Below are 24,600 nucleotides of genomic sequence, written 5' to 3'. Positions count from 1 at the left end.
CTGCTTTTAGCATGATAAATAAGAATGAAATAAGGTCCTTGTCTTTGAGAAGCTCCTGGTCCAGGGGACACAGTGCCTGCAGGAGCCAAAAGGAAACATAAAGTGAAGTAGGGCTGGTGAGAGAGAAACATTCGAAATAAACGGCCCTCTTTGTCTTCTGTTTACTCCTGATAATAAACACACAGGTACACAAAACATTTTACTTTTTCTTCTTAACTCTACTGCCAAGAAAAAGGGCACCATGCACGACAGTCAATGGCCCTGGCACAGGGGAGGCACCCTAAGGAGAGGTGGCGGCTGTGACGTGTGAGGAAAAGAACCTGGAAATCCACCAACCTGGATTTTGCATAAAACATCCCCACTTTTGAATGCTGGCTAACTCACTCAAAAAACTAATGGAACTTGCAATTAAATTGATGGACAGTGAGGGCAGAGCCTAGAAACAGCGTTCAGAAAGAGAATTCCTTGAATTCCAGGCCACAGAGTTTGTCTTCAAGAGTGTAAACTATCAGAAGGTGTTGTAGTTTTAATAACAAGATTTGAAAAAAGTCTGAGGCAAATACAAGAGGTCTACAAGCCTCAACATTATAAGCCTTGGGGTCATGAGGGAGAAGAGTGGGGGAGTAGGTATTTCTGCACCGATAAAGGGGGCTACAGCAAGGCTCCGGGGAGGCTTAGGGACGGTTGTAACCCACTGCCTAGGGGCATCAGAGGAGGCTTTCTGGAAGAGGTGAGACGTACAATAGCACATGAAGTATGAAAGAAAAAGAGAAAGAAAAAACTCAGCAAGAGGCCAAAGAAGGGAGAGCACAGATGGGGAGCACAGAATAGAAGCACGGGAGTCAGAAACAGCCCTACCTGCCTTGAGTTGGTAATGGTTCTGCAGGTGAAGCTGTTTCTGTCTGGTCCGGTGACGAGAGGGGTCTGCCAGTGGCTGGGGACGGGGCGGAGCCAACCACAGTGTGAAGACCTGAAGGATGGGGGTCTTGTAATCCACCCTCACTGCCCAAAGAGGGGGTACTGAGGGTTGTCCTTGTATTACTTGCAGCTGCCAGGAAAGGGCACCCAGGGGGGCCAGAGAATCCAGGTGCCCTGGCTAGAGGAATGGGGGATGGACTACGTGCATGAGAAAGGGGAGGGACTGGGCTAAGAAAGTCCTGGGCTAGAGGAATGGGAGCCAGAGATCCTCAGGGACTGAGAGGGTGGGTAGAGCCTTGTCCCAAGCTGGTTTCCCTACCCAGCCCACTCACCCCATTTTCTGCCCAAATCTGTATAGATTCAATAAATACTCCTGAGCACCTACTATGAACTGGGCACTCTGACAGGTCTCTATGTCCATTATTTAAAATAACCTCAGCAATCATGACGATGACGACGATGTGACGATGACATCGGCCACCATCTGCGGAATGCTTCCTCTGTGTACATCACCCCAGGTTCTGCTTCCTCATCTACAAGGTGAGGATAAAGTCTTTACCTCTTACATTTGCTGCCTTAAGCGACTGAATGCCTGGAAGACGTTTAGCACAGTGTCTGGCACATTGTAAGCCTTCGAGGGGAGGGATTGCTATGATTATTTTCATGAACATAGTAACATTTCGTCAGCACAGAGTGCTGCAAGCAGAGCCCAGCCAGATCTGCGCGGGGCTGCCACTCCCACCCCTGCTGCCACAGTCCTAGGTATCAGTGACCCCCGCACCTGTCCTGCAGGCTGAGGTCTCCCTCCTCCCACCACATCTGCCAAGGAAAAGGAGGGCAGCTCCACCCTCAGTGGGAGGAGGGGTTTCAGCTCAGCCACAGGGAAGCTCCTGGCCCCTTGGAGGCTTCTAAGGGAAAAGCCAAGACCAGACGGAGCCCATTTCTCGAGTCTCCCTGGCAGGCTGTCAGAGAGACCAAAGACTCCCTGAAGGCCCGGCCTGGCAGAGGCTACGAGGGGAGCAGCAACCACTACCCCCCCGAGGAGTGCTCGCTGCCTCCGGGAGATGCAACACGCCTAGGGTTTTCTGGTCAAACCAGGGAACCATGAAATGGGGCTGGAGGCCCAGCTGAGCTCGCAGACCGCGGATGTGGCATCCATCGATGGAGGACTCCGGAAACAGATGCGTGGCCCGGGAGGGTGGCTCATGCCCCTCGTGGCCTGGGGCAAAGGGGATGCCCAGGCTTCTGGGGAGAGCCCTGGACCAGGAAACGGGACATCTGTTCTTTAACCAACCCTCCATGCTACATCGTCCTGTCCTTTCTTACCTAGACTATTTAAACAGCTTCCTGCTGCCTGTCCGCCTGCCCCCAGCCTCCAACCTTACACCTGCAGTCACATCATACAGCCACTAGGATGACTTTTCAAAGCTACAATCTGCTTTTGTTGCTCCCCTTCATAAAGTCCTCAATGGCTCCCCAGTGCCCTGGGGCTAAAGTTCAGCCTCCTTACCTTGGGTTATCCAGCCTTCCATACCCCCACGACTCAGGCCTTATTTTTTTAACATGCCCTCTGTTTGTTCCACTCACATCAGACTTGCTTGAGCTTTTTAAACACTAGTTTTAAACATATGAAACTGCTGATATTTGACCATGTTCGACCTCCAAAGCTCATAGAGTTTCAACTTAACACAACTGTCTGTGCCTTGGGCGTTTGTACATGCGGTTCCCTCTGCCTAGAGCATACCTCTCACGCCTCCCCACCGCCATCACCTAACCACCGCTTTCCTTCCCTCAGGTCTCAGCACAAATGTCACTTCCTTGGGGCAGCCTGCACTTCCCTCTGCAACATGCTTTGAGCTCGTAATGACTCTTTTTTTTTTTAATTTTATGTATTTATTTTTTATATAGCAGGTTCTTATTAGTTATCTGTTTTATACATGTTACTGTACATATGTCAATCCCAATCTCCCAGTTCATCCCACCACCACCCCCTCCCCACTTCCCCCCCTTGGTGTCCGTACGTTTGTTCTCTACATCTGTGTCTACTTCTGCCTTGCAAATCGGTTCATCTGTACCATTTTTCCAGATTCCACATATATGTGTTAATATACGGTATTTGTTTTTCTCTTTCTGACTTACTTCACTCTCTGTATGAGAGTCTCTAGGTCCATCCACGTCTCTACAAATGACCCAATTTCATTCCTTTCCATGGCTGACTAATATTCCATTGTATATATGTACCACATCTTCTTTATCCATTTGTCTGTCGATGGGCATTTAGGTTGCTTCCATGACCTGGCAATTGTAAATAGTGTTTCAATGAACATTGGGGTGCATGTGTCTTTTTGAAGTATGGTTTTCTCTGGGTATATGCCCAGTAGTGGGATTGCTGGGTCATATGATAATTCTATTCTTAGTTTTTTAAGGAACCTCCCTACTGTTTTCCATAGTGGCTGTATCAATTTACATTCCCACCAACAGTGCAAGAGGGTTCCCTTTTCTCCACACCCTCACCAGCATTTGTTGTCTGTAGATTTTCTAATGATGCCCATTCTAACTGGTGCGAGGTGATACCTTCGTAATGACTCTCTGATGTCTGTCTTTCGCTAGATTGCAAGCTCCATGAGGCCAGGATCATGCCTGTCTTGCTCACCCTGCAGTCCTGGCAGCTCACAGAGGGCTGGCATACAGCATGTGCCCAGAAAAGGCTCACTGCACATGTGAGAATGACCAACTGCACGTGTGAACCAGAGGACAAAACTCTACCTCGACCAGCTGTGTGACCTCGGACCATCCATCTCCCTCAGACATCAGTTTCTACATCTGCAAAAGATGGTCACCATCCCTACATCAGAGAGACGTGCAAGTTAAGTGACACCGGGCATGCCAGTGTATTTGGCATTATACTGCTCATAAATGTTGATGGGCCCTCCCTGGAGCTGGCTGCAGCCACCAGGTTCCTTTCTGACCCAAAGGTACTGCCAAGGGATGAACTGCTGTAGAAGACATGCAGGGAAGGGTCTGACTTTAAGAATATTCTTTGCAACAACCATGCTGAGCTCAGCCTTAATGGAGTTTATGTAACCCAGAGCAGGCACAGTCCTGGTTTTTTAGGGAACTCAGAAAGCCCAAATTTTTGTAGCATCTCTAACTGCACAGTTGAGGATGCCTAGAATTTCATATAGTGAAAGGAATTCGGAGCCCCTCTGAAACATCCCAGGCCAATCTGTTCTTGAACATCTCCCATAGCAAGAAGTTCACTACGCCCAAGGTATCTCAAGTAATCTTCAAAGATCACTGACTACAAGACAGCTGGTGTTGAACCAAATTCTGCCTTCTTGGACCATAACCCAACTGGCCCCAATTCTCTCCCGGGACCTATAGGATCAGGTTTGCCCCCTCTTCTATGCTGCAGTCCTCAAAGATTGAGAGATGAGATAACCCCTCCTGACTTCACGTCTCCAACCTCTGGTCTTTGAGCATCCTCTCTGGCACTCAGTCTCCATACCTGTATGATGGGAACAGCACATACTACACCTTACTCCTCTTTGGGTGGGGCTAAGACTGATGAGGAGAAAGAATTAGCATCTTTGCTCAAAGAGTGAGGCTGCAGGAGCTCCACCCCCTCCTTACTACACGCCTCAGATCCAGATCTGGGATCACATTAGCATCCGGAAAAAGCTGCCTGCTGCTGGGTGACTCAGGCTCAAAGGCTGTCCACTCCCCCCAGCCTCTGGGAGAAATTGATGCCTCCACTGATAGATCACGCCTATGGATTAGGTAGATAAAGAAATTGATTATTCCATAAATCATTGTCTCCATGAAAAAACAATCCCAATTTTTTAAAAAAGAAAATATTGTAAATCTGTCCAAACCCATGTGAGTGAAAGTGCAGCCATTTCAGCTTAATTGTCTGAGAGCTTCTTTGCTACAGCCCCAGGAAAAAAAAGCCCCGAAGCTACTAGCTCCCAATGATCTTACTCTGTAGATGTTTCCTCCCAAACCCCATGAATGGCCAATGTCACATCATGGATGAGATGGCTTTACACAGCAGCAGGAAGACTCTGAATTGGCCAGAAAGAAGAACTTTCTCACCGAGGAGACAGAATCGTATCCTTTGGAAACATGAAAAATTGGATACTAACCCCTGTTAACCTTTTCCTTCCTACTCACACATGTACCCACGCTATCTAGTAAAGTTAAGTCATTTCTACCAAGAGACCAAGAACTGGCCAAAATGAACCTTGGGGGGGGGGCCTTGAGGATGGGGTATGACAGCTCAGGGGTGAAAAAACTCTCAGAACAATATAAATGATGAAATGATTTAGGAGCAAGGGCAAGAGCAAGGGCAGGAGCGAAGGGTGAAAGGGAAGAGATGTGGCTTCCCAGCTGGCTGTACTGTGTGATTTTTACCTTGTCTCTTTTCTTCTCTGAGCCTCAGTACTCCTCCCCAGAACACAGGAGAACAAGGAAGATCTAAGCGCAGGGCTCTAGCCTGAACTATATGAACCTAACTGTTCAAGGAACCATGGCTATCACTTAAGGTCACCTATTTGGACCTACCATGAGGCCATTCAGATGCCACCAGGTCCAGAGATGCTGAGCCATCCCCCCAGACCCCCGCAACCCCCTGCCCCGTGTACTCTGCAGTACACAGAGCGGGCGATCCAGAAATGTTTGGTGAATCAATGAGTCAGCCCAGAGACCATGTGAAAAAGACAGGAAATAAACACTAAATTACAAGCGGCATAAAAATAGCCACATTTCCAAAGCAGATTTTTCTGATTCTGAGAATCCAAGCAGGAGCAGCAAAAACCCCAATCCCCTCTCACTAAGATGTCTCAATCCAGGGTCCCCGGAGTAGCCTTACTCTGTACATACCATAGCCCACGTCCTTCCTGCCCAATCCAGATCTTTCTATCTGCAGTATGACTTAAAGGTGCCGTCTTGCCTCCTAAATCCTGGGAGCCCATTTACCTAAGCCTCTCTCCTTGTTCAGAGGCCAATGCCAATTCATCAGACTCTATCTTTCTAACGCTCTCAGCCTCCTATGCCCTTGGCTTCGAGTCCAGGTGTTTCAGCCACTCTCAGTACCCCAATGATGGACAAAACTCCCCCTTTCTCTGAGGTATGCTGAGGTGACTCACGGCGTGACTTTCCTGGCTGGGAGAGACCTTTGTCAACACACAGCCCGATCACAAGGCTTCTCAGACACATCCAGGTGGTGGAGCACCTGCTTCTGCTGGGGTTCTTTGGGGAATGCCACAAAGCTGTGACACATTTAATTCCCATCACCTGAACGAGGAGTAATTTTATTTACTAGCAGAAAATATGGCTCTATTATAGGTATGCACGGCTCCACGATTCAGGAAATAATAACCCACAAAATACTTTTAAGAAATCACATTTAGCGGGATAAAAATACATAACATAAGCCCAAATACTTACCAAATGCAATGTGAAAGATGGTGCTGACAAGCTGAGCAAAGATGCTTGGTATCAGGTGTGATATTTGACGATGGAATGTTCCCTCATTTTGTCGTCTGCTACTGCTCCCTAGCAGACAAGCCATACAAGGCACCAAAGGTTTAAGAACAATTATGTGGGAGAAAAAAAAAAAAAGGAGAAAATTCTATCCATTCACTCCATTTTCTTTTACTGTGAGCTACTCGATTTGAAGGACCACAAATAATAGTTCTTACTAGCCTACTGTGTACCTGTTCAACACCTCAGTCTGGTTTACGAACAGCAAAGTCCTAGAGGAATAGCATTTGGAAAAAGAATGCCTGTTGAGCAAGACCTTACAATAACCACATCGCCTCTACTGTAGGAATCAGCATGCAGGTGGCGCCCACTCACTACCCCAGGGCCCGGCTGCTCTCCGTGGTGCTGAACGCAGAGGTTGGGGTGGACCTTAATTTCCCTGCCACTCCCAGGACTACACAGGGTGTTATCATTATCTACGAGCTTTTATAAACACATATGAATGTGATTTGTATTTCTCCCTCAATGTGAAATAGAGGTTTTGTAGGTCTGTCTTGCCACACTGAAAAATCTAGTCTCTTAAGACTGCAAATTTAAAGCTTCAAATGTGTGCAGATTTGTGTGTGTGTAATAGGAAAGTGGATGCGATTTTCTTAATAGACTGGGGGTGGATCAGGGACCCATGTTTTCATCTGATTTTTCCATGGCTCACCAAGGGATGTGGCACAAGTCACTTCCCCTTTTCATTCCTCAGTCTCCCAACCCGTGAGAGAAAAGAGTGGGGCACGTACTGTACTCCTGTAGTTCTGACATTCGAGTGCCTCCACTTGTGTTCTGGTTCTTCCACGGACTCAGAGACTGGCAAACAGGATGAGCTTGCCTTGCCTCCTCCAGCACAGGAAGATTTTCTGGATCCAGAGGAAGAGACAAGGCTCAGCTTCTCTTGTAAGAAGTCAGGGATTCAATCTCTCTGCTCAACTCTCCCCCAGCCCTCAGTCCCCATGGACCAGCCATAACTAAACCTGAGAGTTCCCCCGTATTTTATTTACTGATTCGATGTTACGAGACAAGTAAAATAGACGGCTGTCACCTCTACTAAACTGGGCAGGAAAAATGGCCATGTAGGCAACAGGCTCTTTCTGCCCATAATATGTCACCTGTTTCCTTGGGGAGGGAAGCAAGAAAGGGGAGGTCCTAGTCTCAGGGGAGAGCCCAGTCCTGTCATGTTCAGGAGGGGAAGCTCGGTGCTCCCCTGCAAACCTGTCCCACCCTCACTCTCAGCTACACAAATTCTGTAGACAGGTCAGCCCAGTCAGCCGGGAATCGGGACCATCACTTAAGCCCTCAGTTTCCCCACTGATCCAAAGTAAAGTCACTGTAGTCACTCATCAGGCTTGGAATAAAGAATGGCTGTTGAGCCCCACTTTGGGAAGCTTGTGCCTGAGAAGCAACCCTTCCACTGGTCGTCTCTTACAAGTACACAAATACACACACACGCACACATTCACACTCGCTAAACCCACTGTGGATGGCGTTTATGCTCCCAGGGTTAAATGGCCCAGGCTGACTGTCTATACAGCCTGACTCTCCAGGTTAACTGTCAACACCTCACTTGACACAAACCTGTCATGTAAACCTGTTGTCTACACATCCTGGCAGGATCCAGTGATGTGGCATAAACAGGAAAAGGAGAAGCCTGACCTATGGCTGGTGGTAGCACAAGTGGCACAGCTACAGTTCTGCCTGGAAGCTAACTGAGTGACCTGTCTGTTGAGGACGGAACCGCAGAAGTTCTCTTCCGTGGTTCAGTTCCCAGAGGGAGCAGCAGAGATGCTGAGGGGCAAATGGGAAGGAGAGAGGGGAGAGGTCAGAAAAGACAGGAGGATCATGGTCTTTTCTTTTGCCTCTTCTTGAAGTCGACAGCTTGTGCCTCTCTCGAGAAGAGAATCATCATGATATGAACCAGACAATGGATACAAAGACGAGTTCTAGGCCTGAGAAAGAAAGGCCCACTCCCCTAAACACTCCAGCTCTGCCCAGTAGACCTCACGGGAGAGGTCTTGGCATAGAAGGTGCTGAACTGATGGACAGCATTAGGACACTGATTTCACAGAAGAATCTAAGAATGTCTTTCATGAAATCCTTGTTGACAACATGGAAAAAGTGTTGAGCTGAATGAGAAGGTTGTTAGGTGGACTTATATTCAAATGACTGTATGTATCAAGGCATTCATTGATTTAACAGATAGTTATTAATCACCTACTGTGTGCCACACACGATGCTAAATGCATTGGGAAAGTGGTGAATAAGCCAGCTGCGGTCCACGCTTGTCTCTAAGATTCTCTAAGAGAGCTTCTCTCTAAGGTAACCAAGAAGTACAATTCAGTAAGCTCTATGACAATGGAAGTTCAGGGTGCTGTGGTGACTCACAGAAGGAGGTGGGAGTCAAGAAAGGCTTCCTGGAGGAAAATACATGTTTGCTGAGACCTGAAGGATAACTAGAAGTCAGCCAGAAAGAACAGCAAGAGCAGAGGCCAAGTGTGAGGGAAGGCACAGTGCTTTCTGGGGACTTGGATGCTTGGTACAGAGGAGCAGAGAGTGTGTGTGAGGCAAGGAGGGACAGTGCATGAGTCTGGAGATGCCAACCACGGCAGGTCATAAAGGGCTTGAAAGCACGAGGAACCCAGTGGGATTTCAAAGCTGGTTAAAGTGTAGGTTAGTGGATCTAAGACCACTGAATAAAGCCAACAGACTCTGACATTGGTCATTTCCTGCCTAATGTGTTGATGGCAGGGATGGCTGAAGTGAGGGAAGGCATGCTCATCCCAGGCTCAGATGGCACGAAGCATGCCAGGCAACTGAAAGGAAGCCACAAAAGCTCCACTGTCCAGATCTGTGGTTCCCAACCTCAACCATACTGCAGGCCAACAACCACTCACTTCTCTATCACAGACCCCTGGAGCAGGCCAAGGAGGAAGAAGAGGGTGAAATCCATGCCCACCTCCCAAGGATGGAGAGATGGGAACAGGCTTTGGTGGTCCAGAAACAAAGAGCAAGAAAAACTGCCTCAAGGTTCAATGATAGGATTTACCAGGGATAAATGACAGGTCTTGCCTTCAGGCTCAGAAGATCAACGGCCAAAGAGAGGATGAGAGAAGTGATAGATCGGCAGCGGTGCCTGTGTAAAAGACCTTGCGATCTCGTGAGACCACCAGCCCAGTATAAATCAACAGAGTGAAACAGCTGCAGAAAAGCCTGAGATAATCTGGGGGTGTATAAGTAGACACCAATGCTGGGATGTGAGGAGAGGATGAGTTTACTGTTTTTAATACATAAGCAGGACTATGGTTAGCTCTGGACACCATGCTGAAAGAATTGGTTATCTTTAGTCCGGAGAAATGCCTTTACATTTCTGTAGGGTTGCACTGTGGGACAGGGTGCAAATCCAAACCAGAATCAGGGGGCGGGGTAAGCATAATAGTAAGAGCAATGGATAACATTTATTGAGTGCTTACCATGGCTGTAGTCTAAACATATTATGTGCATTAACTCATTTAATCCTTACAAAAACCCCGTAAGGCAGGTATTATTATTATTACTAGAGAGTAAATAATTTGCCCAAGATCACACAGGTGGAAAATGATGGAGGCAGCCCTCAAACTCAGGCTGTTGGATTCCAGAACCTGTGAGCTTATCCACAATGTTAGATTGCTAAAATGTATTCAGAACTTCCTTTGGGCCAGTCATGTTAATTCTCACAATGATCCCATGAGTCAAATCTCTTACTATCCCCATTTTACAGGTGAGGAAATCTAGGCTTAGAGAAGTTAGGAGACTTACCCAAAGTGACACAGCCTGGAAGGAAGGAATGAGAGCTCAAACTCAAGACAGATGGATTTCAGAACCTATACTCTCAACGTCCAAGTCATATTGCCTTCCCCAGAACTGCAGGAAAATCAATTTTAGGGGAAATTTTGCAACAAAGATTGGAGTGGGCCCGTACATTTGCAATAAAGAACAAAGCACGGTTGAAAAGTGGTGAGTTTCCTGTTACAGGTGGTATTCAATCAGAGACTAGATATCCACCTATGTGGGGCAGGGGAGGTCCTCCAGTGACTTAGAACAGTGGTACTTAAAGTGTAGTCCTCAGACGATCAGCCTCAGCATTATCTGGGAACCTATTAAAATGAAAATTCTCAGGCCTCACCCAGACCCACTGAATCAGAAGCTCTGGGGGTGGGACCCAGCAGTCTGTATTTTACTGAGCACTCCAGGTGATTCTGATGCATGTTAATGTTGGAGAAGCAGAGGCCTAGACTGACCCCTGGGGTTCTTTTCAGCGTGGATACTGTGAGTCTTCACCACAGACAGGAAATGTGATGCCTGGAGCCCTGGGAAGGCCTCGGCTCCCAGCTCCTGCTTTTCCGCCCAATTGGGCAGGCTTTTTGGAATAGCATATTTCAGTTCTGCAAAGCAGATGCAGGAAGGCTTTGCAGAAGTCTCTCTCATTCCTATATTTAAAGAGCTCATCCCTGCAGTGGTTCTGAGAACTCGATAAACCCCCTTCCATCGCAGCCTGTCTGCATCAGTCCCTTTAATAGCACAAGACTTAACTGTCTCCTATGGATTGGAACCCTCTTCACACAAACTGGAATCTTAGCTCCATCTCCCTCCTCTTTTTCCCTCTGCCTTCCTTAACCACCATTCAGCATAGCACCAAAGGATTTGAAGTGGAAGCTGCCACTCCCCCCGCTGGATATCTCTCCACCTCATTATCTCCGATCTGTTAAGATCACCATGGGGACTCTCTCCTCCCCCGCTTTTGTGGCCTCATTACCTGGTGTCTCCCAGCTGAGTCTATCCCCTGGGGCCCAGCCTCCAGCTGCAGACCCTCTCTGCACTGGCTTGCTCTGGAAGCAAGCTTGGACTCCACATCCAAGAGGACTGGTCAGGACTCCCTGGACCAGTCCCTCAAGAGCATCCCATAACCAGGGTCTTCCCAGCTCTGCATACATGCAAAACACATTTCAGTGAAAACACTGCAAAGGTAGGGAAGGACCAACACCCCATGGGCTTCAGGTGTGTGATGAATAACAGGCCAGGAGGAGTCTGGGAGCTTCTGGACATATAGAAGCATACTCAGAAGAGCACCCCTCTCGCTCCCTAGCATGGCAGGTAACTGTCACAGGCTGCCGGAGACACCCATTCCACTGCTGGGCATACGGGTGTGTGAGAAATGGGCATATACCATGTACTGAGCTGCATGGGGTACTGATCACAAGGTTAGCACAAGGCAGAGGGTATATAAGAAGCAGATAGCCTCCGAGCTCAGAGTCTGATGGCGGAGACACAGCCTCCACTGTTGGGGAATCCTTTTTCTCCTAACATTTATTATCAGGCACTGTGCAAAGAGCTTTAGATACTTTATCTCCTTTAATCCTCACAACAACCCTGTGAAGACCCTATAAGGTTCAACCATATGAAATTTGTATAGGTCAGATATGGTTTGACCTATAAACCATAGCTGAATATGGTTTAACCCAATATTAATATTTCTTCCTTGTGGATGAGGAAATGGAGGCTCAGAGGTGAAGTGACTTGCCCAAGGTCACACAGCTAGCACGTGAGACTCCCAAACTCAGATCCACCACATTTCATCAAACCCGAGACATACCATCATGTTTTAAGGTGCCAAGAAAGAAAAAATCCTGCAAGTAAACTCGAACTTGACATGTCAGACACAGACTGATTGTCAGACACAGACTGATTTCGGAGATGTGAAAATGTGGGGCAAAGAGTCAATCTTAGAATCAATGAAATATATTTTTTGACTCCAAAAACTTCTTTACTAGAGAAAGCCCTGGACATACGCACAAGTATAGCTACAGCCAAGGCCAGCGAGCATTAGTGAACAAAGTACAAAGGTCAGAGGAAGCAAGGAGAGGAACGTGGGAACCCGAGCTTTGTGGGGAGGGGAGAGCCTGGCTGGCGCTGAGGTAGTGTGGACCCTGCCGGTAATTCCGAAGGAAATAAACCAAGGTAAGGTGGGGGCCAAGTGCTCAGGGGCCCAGCAGCTATAAAATGTGGCTGAAGGGAAACAAAAGCAAAATCAGAATGACCTGTTGTCCTCAAACCTAGTGCCCTTGCCCTCAATCCAGTCTTCTCCCCTCTCTCAATCACACTCAATTGGGATTTGGTGTCTGGAGCACAGAGAGAAGCCGAAGAAAACAGGGACTTCAGAACAAACACAGGTGCTAATAGGTACAGGCCAGTGAGGCACCTGGCGCACAAAATTTAAGGAGGTGCCCACTGTCACGTTCAGTCATGCAAGAGCAGGGTCATCACTTGACAGCATCCTTAAATCCTGCTCCCCGGCCGCCTCCCTCACCTCACCCCAGTCCCACCCTGTGCTGGTGTCAGACTCCTCTCCTCCAAAAAAAACAAGAAGAAATGCTGATATTTGAACAGCATTTAAGCTTTTTTGAAATGACATCCCATCTATTTGACTCCATGAGGCAGGAAGTCTCATCCCCATTTTACAGATGGGGAAACTGAGGCCCTGGAAAATAACATGACCCCTCCAATCGTGCTTGTTCCGAATCTGTCACTTCTGTGGGCACTCTGAGCTGTGCAGTTTCCCCACTTCGAGAACAGGTCAGTCTCTGTAGCCACCATAACCCAGTCTCCCTGTGTCCCCTGGAAGAAGGAACAAGGTGTAGGAGAAGGGTAGGCGTGGGTTTTCCTCTGCTCTTGCAGAGGTGGCATGGGGAACAGGGGACTGGGCAGCTCCTGCACCCAGGTCCCCACATCCAACCCACAGAGTCTGTGGGATGGCAACACATATTCCTGGGCCCAGTGTCAGAGGACCTTACCCTCCTATTGTCCACCAGTCTCAATTCACAGCAATGCAGGCTCTATTTAGAAGGTTGGAATGTGCCTCTTGCTTAAAAATAAAATGACCATAAAACCTATTAGCCTGGAAAGGATGTTGGAGGGGAGATGGGACTGGGAAGGAAGGGAGGACAGGAACTAATTTGCTGACCACCTTCTCTGGCCAGGCCACTAGCTGAAGAGGATGGAGGGAGACACAGACACAGGGCCCTGGGATTTCCTCAAGGCTCTGATGATGTCTTTGAGGACAGCCTGGCGGCTGCCAGGGTGACATGTAGGCTGGAGTTTCCAGAGTAGAGGGCTTCCTGTGGGTGGACTGACCACAACCAAGGGAGAGTCCAACCTTTATTTCGGGCTCAGATTAAAGTGTCAGGCAGAGTCCAGACACCCGGACAAGGTGGGGTGTAGTCAATGTACGGATGTGCGTTGCACACGCGGGAGGGGTGGGAAAGATCATCCATTCCTTTCCTCTACAGGAAGCATATCTGCCACTTGGTCCATCAGCAAGGACAGTCTGACGCTGAAAACCGGCACTGGTAGGGTTAAATGTCGCAAAGCCCATACAGCCCAGGCCTCTGAGGCTGCACTCAGCACCCGGAACCATGGGGGGAGGGGGCGTTGCACTCAGCGCCTATGAAAATCAGTGCTTCCCATCTTCCGACTACACAGACAGTTAAAGGCACAGGATCTGGGGTCAGGCTGGCAGGAATTCTTATCCTGCATCCACCACTCACTGGCCACGTGATCCTGGGCAAGTGACCTCACCAAGCTTAGTTTCCTCGTCTGCAAAATGAGGATAATGTCTGCAGGGTGTTTGTGAAGGCTAAACCAGACGGTGAGAAAAAAAAAAATGCGGCAGCTACATGTCTCGAGCACTTACTAGCCACATTACCAGTCACTGTTTGAAAAGCGCAGTTGCTGGCAGCTAGTAAGTGCTCAATAAACCAGGGCCATTGCATTGCGGTTGTGTGTTGTTCTCCTATTTGGATTTCGCTCCAGACCCAGGTGGGGTCCCAGGCAGGAGACGCACGGCCACCTCAGCACAGGCACACTGCCCCCTGGCGCTGCTGCTGGGGAATCAGCGCCTGCGAGAAGAGCTATTCCAGCCAACAAGTCCAAGGCCTGTCTGCACCAGGCCCGCCCCTGGCCCACCTGTCCATCCAAAGCTCCTCGGGAGGACAAGCCAGGGCCTGCTGGGGGCAGGCCCCAGAGGAAGGGCCCTGCTGCTGGAGTTTCAGTCCTCTCTGCTGCCAGGCAGGGCCTGGGGAGCCCAGGGCTCCTCTCTGCTGCTGCCCAGCCGAGGGGGAACATCAGCTCTCTTGGTTCCCTCTGGAGGGTCCTGAGCAAGCAAGGCAGGGCGCAGGCGGAAGCAGCAGGAGGCAGAGGCCGGGGCAGCTGGCAGCCTGGACCAAGCCCGGCCTCAGCGGATCAGAAACCTTCCCAGCGGTGGAGAACAACTAGGTCTTCCCCTAAAAGAGCGCCCCAAGCAGCCCTGAGCCTCCTCTGCATATGACCTTGCACGCCCCCACCCCCGAGGACGGGGCTGTTCTTGTACCCATAGGGCATCTGTGCCTCCCCCCTCCCCACGGAGGCGGCTCTGTTTCCTGGGGCAGGGACACAGGGCCTGTGGGAACGTGGGGACTCACCTAGCTGTGAAACCTACAATGGCACTGACAGGGAGGCTCACAGGTCCCACGAAGGGTCCTAAAAGCAGCCAAGCAGCCTTGCGTTTTGAAGGGTGGGACGAAGAGCTGCTCCTCAGAGCCCTTTGGAAAGAGCACAGTGGGCTGGACCTCTGAAGTCAGCTGTCATGCCGGCAGCAGGGGGATGCGAGTGACCTTGGAAGGGCCTGGTCGGGACACTGTGCTGGCTCACCCCGCATCCACCACCTCGAAAAACCCCAGATCATCCTGACGTCAAAAGACTGTTTAGCGCAGTGCAAGGCAGGCATCAAGAAGAAATTAAACTCCAGCTCGAGAAGGAGGGAAGCCCGGGCTGACAGGAGCAGCTGGGCTAGAAAGTGGAGGCAGAAATTCCTGAAGTTAATGCTTTCTAAGGCCCCTCGGGCCACTCCCAGGCCTTGTCTGAAGCTATATGCTTCCGGGGGGGCGGAAAACCCTATTGATCTTCATTCAGCGCCTGTCTGCTCAACACGGCGGGATGTTTCAGCGCATCACCAGTCACTGTGAAAAATTTCTCACTGTTTTACGCACAGCAGCTCCCAAACTCAGGAGACGAACGTTCAGGACCATTTGGATGAACTGATCGCAGGAGATGCAGACAGGGCTGACTTGGGAACTCTGGGGGAGGGCACCTCACGCCCCTGGGACAGACTGCAGTACCCGCTACCCCGCGCCACCCCCCTCCTCCACCCCCGCCCCCAGCCCAGGCTCAGAGCCTCGAAACTCTTTTGCTCTGTCTGTAGATGCTCGAAGGGTCCGGTGCTGAGCTAGCCTGTCCCTCCCGCCTCCCACCTCTCCACACACACCTGCTTTATGTCTCTGCAGTTGTTTGGCCCTGAACCTCGCCCCCCTCCGGCTGGCTAGAGATCACCATTGTCCACTCGAGCTCCCCAGCTACCGCCCCCACTGTCTGGTTCCCTTTTCAAATTCCAGGCTGGCCCTCTATCCTACAGTATGTATGTAACACGGGGGACCATCTAGCCGTGAAACCTACTATGGCACTGACAGTCCCCAGCAGCCTGCACTAAAGGGAACTTTGAAACCACAGAATATCCCCAGCCATCACGGCCAACTCAATAGTTTACAGATGGGAAAACTGAGGCCCCAGGTTGGTGGGAGAGTGTGATTTGACCAAGATGGCTCAGGAAATTGGTGGAAGGCAGAGCAGAAAACCCAGGCCTCCTGGATCCCAGCCCAGGGCTCCTCCACTTCAGCTTCTAGGTCACGTAACCAGGAAATCCAGGTCCCCACATGAGGCCACTAAAGCACTGAGAAGACCCATGCATTAAGCTGCTTTCTGTGAGTTAAGACTAGGATCCATCTGAACAATAATAACAATAAAATGCTGAACAATATGCCTTGAAAACCTTCAATAAGCAACACTTGATAACCACACGCAGAATACATCTTCCACATATTCATATAAAATAATCAATGATCATTTTTTTCCTGCAGACTACAATCCAATTACTCTCTCTCCCTCGCTCTCTTCCTTACTCTCCTTTGTTACTTGCAAACCATCCAAGCAATCAATGCCTTGACCTCTCCCTCTGATAGACACAATTACAAAAAGACAGAGCAATGCAATTCATCTATTCAAGACGGATTGTTTGAACACTCTGTCACACTGCTGAGCTATCCATCTCCTTGTCTAAGAGGAAATTTCAGCCCCCAAAAAAAGGCACAAAGAGAGGGAGCGGGTACGCTGCTCCCCAGCCCACAGAGCCCCTTGCACACCTGCAGGAAACCCCTCTCCCAGGCTGGTGCTAGGCTACGCCTGCCTGCTGGAGAAGGATTCGGCTGTCAGCGCAGCCAGCTCAGGCACCAGTATTGGGAACCAGAAGCACCCAGCACACGTCGGAGCCCAATTTCCAAGGCCTCAATTCCTGCGGCCCTAGCCAGAGCCCTGAGATCCCAGGGGTGGGGAGAGAGAGAAAAAGGGAGATGGCCTCAGGCCCAGCCAAGATGCTGTGTTTGGGTTTCAGCATGAGATTCTCTCTGTGTGTGTCTCTCTCTGTACCACGTCCACTGTAGCCCCTGGCTCCAGCTGAGACTCCAGCCTGTGCTCAGAAGGACAGAAGTTCAGCTCCCCAGGAAGCTCCAGAGAAGCCCAGGGGCCTCAGAGCCTTCCCATCCTCCATCCAAGCTGGCACAGCTCCGGCAGTCACGTTCGGCATCGGCACAACACCCCAGTCCTCAGGCTGGGAATCAAATGGGGCAGGGCTCTTGGATATAAATGGCTTGGGCCAACACGCTAATTAATCCTGGGGCTTAATACGAGGAAGATTAGAAGAGAGGAGGGCTTTGCCATCCTTAATTGCATTATTACATGGTGAACCCAAGAAAGGGCGGGCAGGCTTCGGGCTTCCCCTCAGGGCAGTGAGGAGTCCCCCAGTGCAAGTCAATTTCACAGTAAGAGGGAGCAGGTGAGGATACATCATCCTGCCCCTCCTCAGCTCAGCCTTCCAGGGCTTCCCTCACCTGCTCCTTCTCTTCCTGGGCCCCCAAAGACTGCCACCCCTGACGCTGGGCTAGGAGCATGCCCATCCCACCCCTGTGGAGGAAGGACCACGGAAGAGGGACCTGCAATGCATGGGCTGGGTGCATAGCACCTTTTGGGTCCCCCTCTTTTCTCCCAAGGGCACCCTACCATGCAGGCCCACAAAAAAAAAGAGGGAAAGAAGCAGGGAATAAAGGAAGAACTAGCCCACTACTAAGGGGCTGCCTGCTCCTGGAATGGTGACCAAACTGGGCGCTGGGGCAGGCAAAGGTGCAGAGATAGAAGAGATATTTTTGTCTTGCCAGGAGCAGACTGGGCTGCAAAGGGTTAAGCCTGGTCTCGAGGGCTGTCCCCAGAGTCGGGTGCCTGGATTCCTTTGCCTCCAATGTCTGCCTGCCAGGGTCCTGGGCATAAACAGAAAGACCCCGGAGTGGGCAGAGCTGAGGACTGTGCTCTAGCCTCGTCCAGATGTCCAGTTCAAGAGGATCTGGAATCCAGGAGAGAGACAGGTTTCTGACTGCCTCCTAGGAAATCCTCAAGTACGGAAACCAAGCTCGACATTGGTTCCCTACACCCCCTCACGGTACTGGCAGCCCAGAGTCCGTGCCTAGATTAGAGCCACCTGGGGAGGACGGTGGCCCAGGCTCAGCAGAGCTCTGGCCTCCTTGTGCCAGATGCTGGTGGTGGCGCCTCACGAACCCAGGCGGCCCAGGTCTCCGGCCTGGTGGTGGGCGCAGGGCCTGCGTGGCGGAGGCTCCCGCGTGGCCAGGCCAGGCCCAGCCCTGGCGGTCTCGGGCCTGGGACACTCGGAGGCATCCCGCACAGCCCGGAGCGCTGCCTACAGGATGCCTCAACAAAGTTAAAGGCCCGAGTAAGAGACTCTGGCGAGAAGAGACGCGGGGACGCCAGAGCCCCAGAACGCCGCACGCAGCTCCGCCGGCCGCCGCCAGCTGCGGAGGGATTTCGGCTAACTTTAAAATCCACTCGCATTGCTCTTCCTGGCTGCGCTGGGCGGGCTCCGTCGTTCCCTTCCGCCTGCCTGCGCTGCCCCAGGCGGAGGAGAGGCCTCGGCCGCGACGGATGGCTGGAGCGACCGGCGGGGGCCGCCCCTCCCCTGCCCCGCGCCACGGGGCTGGCTGAACGGGGGCCACCGAGGCCGAGGGCAGCCACCGGGAGAGGAGACCAGCCGCCCTTGTCATGCGAAGCCGGATCTTGCGTCCCCGCCGCGGCCGCTCGAGCCCTGCCCCAGGTGGGGGCGAGGGGCCCTCGGGGAACGAAGAAGGAAGAGAAGTTGGCGCCTTCCCCAGGGTTCCCGCTTCGCGGAGAAGCCGGGTCCCAGAACTCGGTCTGCGGCCGGTCCTGCTGGCAGTGGCCGGGAAATGCTCCCGCGACTCGGGCTGGGACCGGAACGCTTCGCTACACTCCGCCAGCTCTGGCCTCCCAAGAGTGCGCCAAGAGCCCCTCGCCCGCCGCACCCCGGCTGCCTCCTCTCCAATAAGTAAGGCCCATGACCCCGGCTTTGGAACTTTGTCCTCACCGGGACGAGCTCCTGGTGGTCACCCGGCCCCGGCAGCGCGGAGAGAGGGTGGGAAATCTCTTGGGATCGCGTACCGTGGCCCCCCGTTCCCGCCCCCGCCCGGGCGCACGGAGACCCCTGGCTCCGGGGAGCCCTTACCGATCCGGATGACGTGGGGCATCCCGCGCGAGTCCGGGATCCAGAAGGCGCACACGAGGAGCCCGGCCCAGTATTCCCAAACCAGACTCCGGAGGCGCCGCCAGGGAGCGGTCATCGTTGGGCGCCGCCGAGCGTGCCCGGGGCGCGGCCGTGGCGGGCTCCCTGGGGCGGCAGCTCTAGGCGCGGGCGCGCAGCAGCCCCCGAGGCGCCGCCTGGCCCAGCAGCCCGGCTCCCGAGCGCCGCTGCGAGTGGGGGGCGCCCCGCGGCGCCGCGCACATCTTACTGGGGGGCCGCCCCGCCGGCGCCCGCCCAGCCCGGCTGCCGCCCACTGGCCCCCCGCGAGCGAGACTCCTGGGTTCCGCCCGGGCTCCTTTCGGACTCGGCTGCGGCTTGCGTCGGCTCGGCTCGCGCGCGGGCTCCCACCTGCCCCGGCTGCCGGGCGCTGGCGGGCGGGCTGCACGCGTCTCCGGCCGCTCCTCCTCCAGCCGCCGCGGATGCTATCGCCCGGGCTCGCACAAAGCCCCGGAGTGGAGTTGCACGCGCGCACACTCTCCCTCCCCGCCCCCTCCCCCGCGCCCTGCCTCCCGCCTCCCGCGCCGCCCGCCGCCCGCGCTTCCTCCGCGCACTCCCCCGCGCACACACACTTCACACTCACACCCGCCGAGGCGTACACCCGCGAGCTCACACCTGGGCGGGGAAGGGTACCCGGGACCCGGTTTGGGGAGACGGCCGGAGAATGAGAACTCTCCTCGCTTCCCAGACGTCCGCATCCGCCCTGCCGCCCCCAGTCCCTTCGACTGCGAGGGCATGGAGCCTGGGAGCCGGGCGTGGAGCACGAGAGCTGGCACCGCGAGCTGGGAGACGGCGGCAGCCTAGCGGCCTGACCAGCTGGAAGAGACGCGCCTGCAGGGAGCGGACAGACCTGGAGCCTGCCGTCTGCGGAGTCTCGCCTTCCAGCTCTCACGCAGCCGTCGCTGGCTGGACGGCGGCGGCCGGAGACTGACTCAGGAACCGGTTTCCCTCCCTAAACCCATCCCTCGTGGAAGCAGAGTTAGAGTTGGGGCTGGGACTCGGGGGAGACGGAATTCAAAGCGGATTGTCCACGCTGGGCTAGGGGAGCTGCAGGAGCTGGTAGGGGTTGGAGAGCCCAGGCCAGACCCTCCGCTGTGGAAAGCAGGACTGGACCATGCACCACCAACTACAGGGGCTTGGGAGGAAGATGGCTAAATCCTTAGATACAGAGGGGCAGCTGAGATGCACGCTGATACTTCCCGTCCCTCTTCTTCAACTCTGCAGGAAGGGCTGGCCCCCTCCTCCATTTCTCCTGAGAAAGAATGAAGAGGAACTAATTTTCCGTGGGGTGGAGCAGGACCCGTGGGGGAGCAAAATAGAAAGGGTTAAAAAAAAAAAACTTGTTTATTAGCAATAATAATTTTTTTTTTCAAGTGGCGCTGGGTGTTGAGGGAAGGGAAGGGCTGTGGAGCGAGTCTGGAGCAGGAGGCGTCGAAATACGCAGTTAGGCGAGTTTAATGACCTTTTTGACAGAGACAAAGTGGTGCCGATACGGTAGATAAATAAACGGATCTGTCACCGGGCAGCGGCTAGGCTGTGTGTGAATTTATTTTTCTCATTTAAATAATTTGATCTATTCCATCATTCCAATCTCTCCCATTTGCCAGCTGTCTGGTAAAAGCATGGCCCCCAACATCTGAAAAGCAAATCTTTAATTTTCTTACAAATAGACTATGAGTCGGCCTCTATGTGGCCTGTTCATTTCCCGGTCTTTTCATTCCCTCCCTATCCAGGCATAGGAGACTATGGCATTGTGTGGGGAGGTGAATATTGCAGCATGGCCAATCCTGCCGATTGCGGGGGGACTCCCTCCCACCTGAAATGGAGGCGACTGTGGCTGTGGAAGGAGCAAGAGGGGAGATTCCCAAGGATCTCCTCTCAAAAAGGGAAAGAGGTGTGCTGCTCTCGAGGGCACCCCCAAAGATCTGCCAGCAAATGGAGGTTACCATTTTTTTTTTGCCAGACTTTGGGCCTTCCTCATCCTCAAGCAGGAGTGGTTGGTTTCCCAAACAGCCACTGAAAAATGTTGCCCAGGGGACCAGAGGGAAGGACATGCAGACCAGAGCCAGAGAAGCAGCAGCTGCCACCTCTTGATAGAGAGTAACGGGCCCCAGTGGGCACCGGCAAGGAGGAAGTGCAGGAGGAGGGAGCAGAAGCGCCCCCCTCCCCCAGGATAAAGCTGAAGGAGCCTCTTCGTTCAAGAGTAGACACCCCATCCCCATCACTTATCAGCTTCCACAGCTGGTTTAGTTGCTCCAAGGAACCAAAAAGTCCAGGCTGTTCACTAAGGAAGAAAATTCCAGTGTTCTGATAGGGAAATGGAAAGGGAATTGGCAGGATCTGAACTCAAGGCAAAGGTTGCAAGGCTAAAAAGCCCTCACCAGCAATGCCCAAGGATGGTTAGGGGCTGGGTAAGGGGGGGAGAGCCTGGATGCTAGGTCTGTGTTGGTTATCCTGCAGGCAGCCTCTTGCCATGAGAGGGGCAGGGTGCAGGGAAAAAGTGGCCTGGCGGGGAAACTGAAGAGCAGAGGGGTAGACGTGTGACTCCAGGGGATGGGCAGATCTGCACCCCAGACCAGAACCTGGGAAAGGCCAGTGGGAGAGAGGGATGAAGGGTGGGGAGCAAGAGGAGGAAGGGCAGCAGCCTCCAAAAATGCCAAGAAAGAGAGTGGCGCTGGAGAAGTGAATGGAGGAAGGCAGAGGAGCAATCTGAGGGTCCCAGGGCGTGAGAGTCACCCTGTGACAGGTGGCCCTGTCACCTGCAGCCCCCTCAGCACCCCCAGGGAAACAGCATCGGCGGGCCCTTGCTCCTGCTGCATCCCACGGTGGGCGGGAGTTAGACAGCCTTGCGGAGGGAGGCTTTCCTCTGCTGCCACGTTGGCTGCGATGGGAAAAGCCTCCAGCTGCAGAGGCAGTGGGGCTCGGTCCGCAGGCCTGGCCGCCCAGCTGGAACCGTGGGGTCAAAGGGAAGCCGGCTTCCCCCAGCCGAGGACAGGGCCTTATTCTGGACCTAGCTGCAAGTCATTTTGTAACACAGAGGTCTCCCCAAGCTGACAGCAGCCAGCTCCCTCCCAGTCAGGGGAGGATGGGAGGCATTACGACAAAAACATTGGAAATGATAATAATGACCACTAGTACTTACTACGTGTTTTCTGTGTTCCAGATGATGTACCACTCAGCACACCTTATATGCATCACTTCATCTAACCACCTCACAACCCTCTGTGATAGGATCTGGGTGATTTTTGCATTTTACAGTTGAAGACTCCGAGCCTCAGAGAGGTTGAGAGGTCCAAAGTCACACAGCTAGTGTGTGACCCTTCTCCCCCTCCCTCTCCCTCCCTCCCTTCCTTCCTTCCTCCTTCCTCCTCACTCCTTCCTTCCTCCCTCTAATTTTATTGGTCATCACTTACAGGCTCTGTGAGTGGGGAGCCAGGGTCCCCGTGCGAGCCTATCTGCATCCTAAGCTTGCAGGCCTGACCCTTGTCCTATCCCACCTGGGCTAAGCAGGGGACAGGCTCTAGCAGAAGATCCTCATCACCTCTGCTGGAGACCCACTGGGGCTTCTGGCTGCTTGTAGAAATGCTAAGGGTGGAATAGGATTTGTGTCCTTTACTAGAACAAACTGGGGAACTCCGTTGTCCCCAGCTCGTGAGGAGGAGCCCGCAGACCTCTCTCCCCGCCGCCGTCGTGCACCTCTCCGGGCTGCCTTGCCACCAGCAGGCAGCAGGGCTGGCACGATCTCAAGCTGCATCTCTGGGGATTGGGAGCCACCAATCCCGGCTTCTCGAATTGTTGGTAAACAAGTCTACCCACCCGCCAGGCCTCCGCTCCTCACTCCCCCTCGAGGCAGTCGGAGCCGGATTTATGAGGCCTCCCAACCTCATTCAGACTAATGAAGCTTTTCATTCCAAAATAAAAGGGGCCACTGTCTGAAAGGACAAGTTCTCTCACATTTCATTAACATCCCCCAAAACGGCTGAGCTGACCCAAGTCACTGCCAGCAAGATTCCTGTCTCCCACCGGCTCACAGGTGGGGATGGGAGAGGAAGAAACCCTAGGCTGCTGGCCCCCTCCCAGCCCCTCCCGAAGCTCCTCCCCTGCTTCTGCCGGCTGGGAGGGGGCTCCCAGTGATGGCCAAGCCGGCTCATTTGGAAGAGTCCCCTGTGTGTGTGTTTTGTTTAGACTGATCCACTCCATCTTTCAATCCCCTCACAATCATGGTGAGTGATGAGACCCTGGGCTCGAGTTACCGAGATTCATGATCTCTGCTTCCCCAGGAAACCACCGAACACAGGCATATGGTTGCTGAGTGCAGATTCCTAGGACTTGAGTGCCCTCTGCTGAAGCCTGCCTACCTTCATCTCCCTTCAGACTGCCCGGCGGGCAGGCTGCTGGCGGGGGCTGGACGCTGAAGCCGGGGCTCTCGCCACTCCCCTAAGTGGCAGCGATGCAGCAGCTCAGTGCCAGTGCGCCCTCAGAGGGCCCTGCTGAGAATGGGGGAAGAAACTACCGCGCCCCCATCTCACGCTGGAGGGCAGCCGGGACAAGAAGCTGCCAGCCCTCGCCTGATCTTTGTCACCTGCCTGAGCAAGAGGGAGGGGCGGGAGAGGCCTTCCTCATACCCACTCTTTGCTTAACAGCACCCTCTCCTCAGCAAAGTTCATCCATGCCAACCACAAGAGCTGAGCCTTGGCCCTTCTCAGGACACTGGGACCTGCCTCTTCACCCAGGGACGGGGACCCTTTCATCATCCTGGGGCCTTTGTCCCTCCTCCCTGTCCCAAGAAGGAAGAAGCACAGCAGTGGCCGGCTGCCACCTGAGCAAGCCCTGTGACGGTTGCATCACCTTAAATTTTTGTCAACAGTCAAGCAAGTTCATTCCCACTGAAGTCAATTACTGTGTTTATTGTCAGCTTAACCCGCTGTTGCGAGTTATTTCTCAGCAGTGAGGGGGACAGGTAGACAAGCCACCAGAGATCTGTTATTTTCTTGACATCTGCGTTTCAATAGTTTGGGTGCAGTTCTGGTGGAGAAGTAAATGCTAAGGCAATCCTGTTTGTATCTATACATAATGGAACAGTCTCCAATGGTTCGGAAGCCCAGGGGGTTCTGCTGCTGCAGGGAGAGGGGAGGAGGAGAGAACTGCCCGTGAAACCATCACCTCCCGGGTCCGGTCCGTGGGCCCCAGTACCAAGGGTGGGGGTGAGAGTCACTTGCTCACTCACTGGAGTCATTCAGTCATTTCCTGATTAATTTATTCATGGGATCCCTCGGTCATTCACTAGACATACCTGCAGCCACACTAATTCATTCATTTGTTCATAGGGTCATGCACTCAGTCATTCACTCTTTATTGATTCATTTACTCAGTCCCTT

General features: G+C 52.8%; 1 protein-coding gene and 1 long non-coding RNA gene across 4 annotated transcripts in view; one reads left to right on the top strand and one right to left on the bottom strand.

Annotated features, from left to right (window-relative positions):
• The window catches only part of GRIK3 (glutamate ionotropic receptor kainate type subunit 3), a 233,412-nt gene extending 214,005 nt beyond the window's left edge, over positions 1-19,407 (bottom strand). For all 3 annotated transcript variants that reach the window (XM_082387664.1, XM_082387662.1, XM_082387663.1), the window contains exon 1: positions 19,151-19,407. In XM_082387664.1, the coding sequence (XP_082243790.1) occupies positions 19,151-19,265 (115 nt within the window). In that variant the 5' untranslated portion in view covers positions 19,266-19,407. The remainder of the gene's footprint in view (positions 1-19,150) is intronic.
• Positions 14,607-20,747, top strand: LOC309627598. Its single transcript, XR_014243837.1, has 2 exons — positions 14,607-18,973; positions 19,911-20,747. It is a non-coding gene; the product is annotated as an uncharacterized lncRNA (long non-coding RNA).
• The last annotated feature ends 3,853 nt before the right edge of the window (positions 20,748-24,600 follow it).

This window comes from Balaenoptera borealis (assembly GCF_965194805.1).
Source record: "Balaenoptera borealis genome assembly, chromosome: 1".
Lineage (NCBI taxonomy): Eukaryota > Metazoa > Chordata > Mammalia > Artiodactyla > Balaenopteridae > Balaenoptera > Balaenoptera borealis.
The sequence above is the reverse complement of the archived record's forward strand: the minus strand, read 5'-3'. Positions and strand labels throughout refer to the sequence as shown.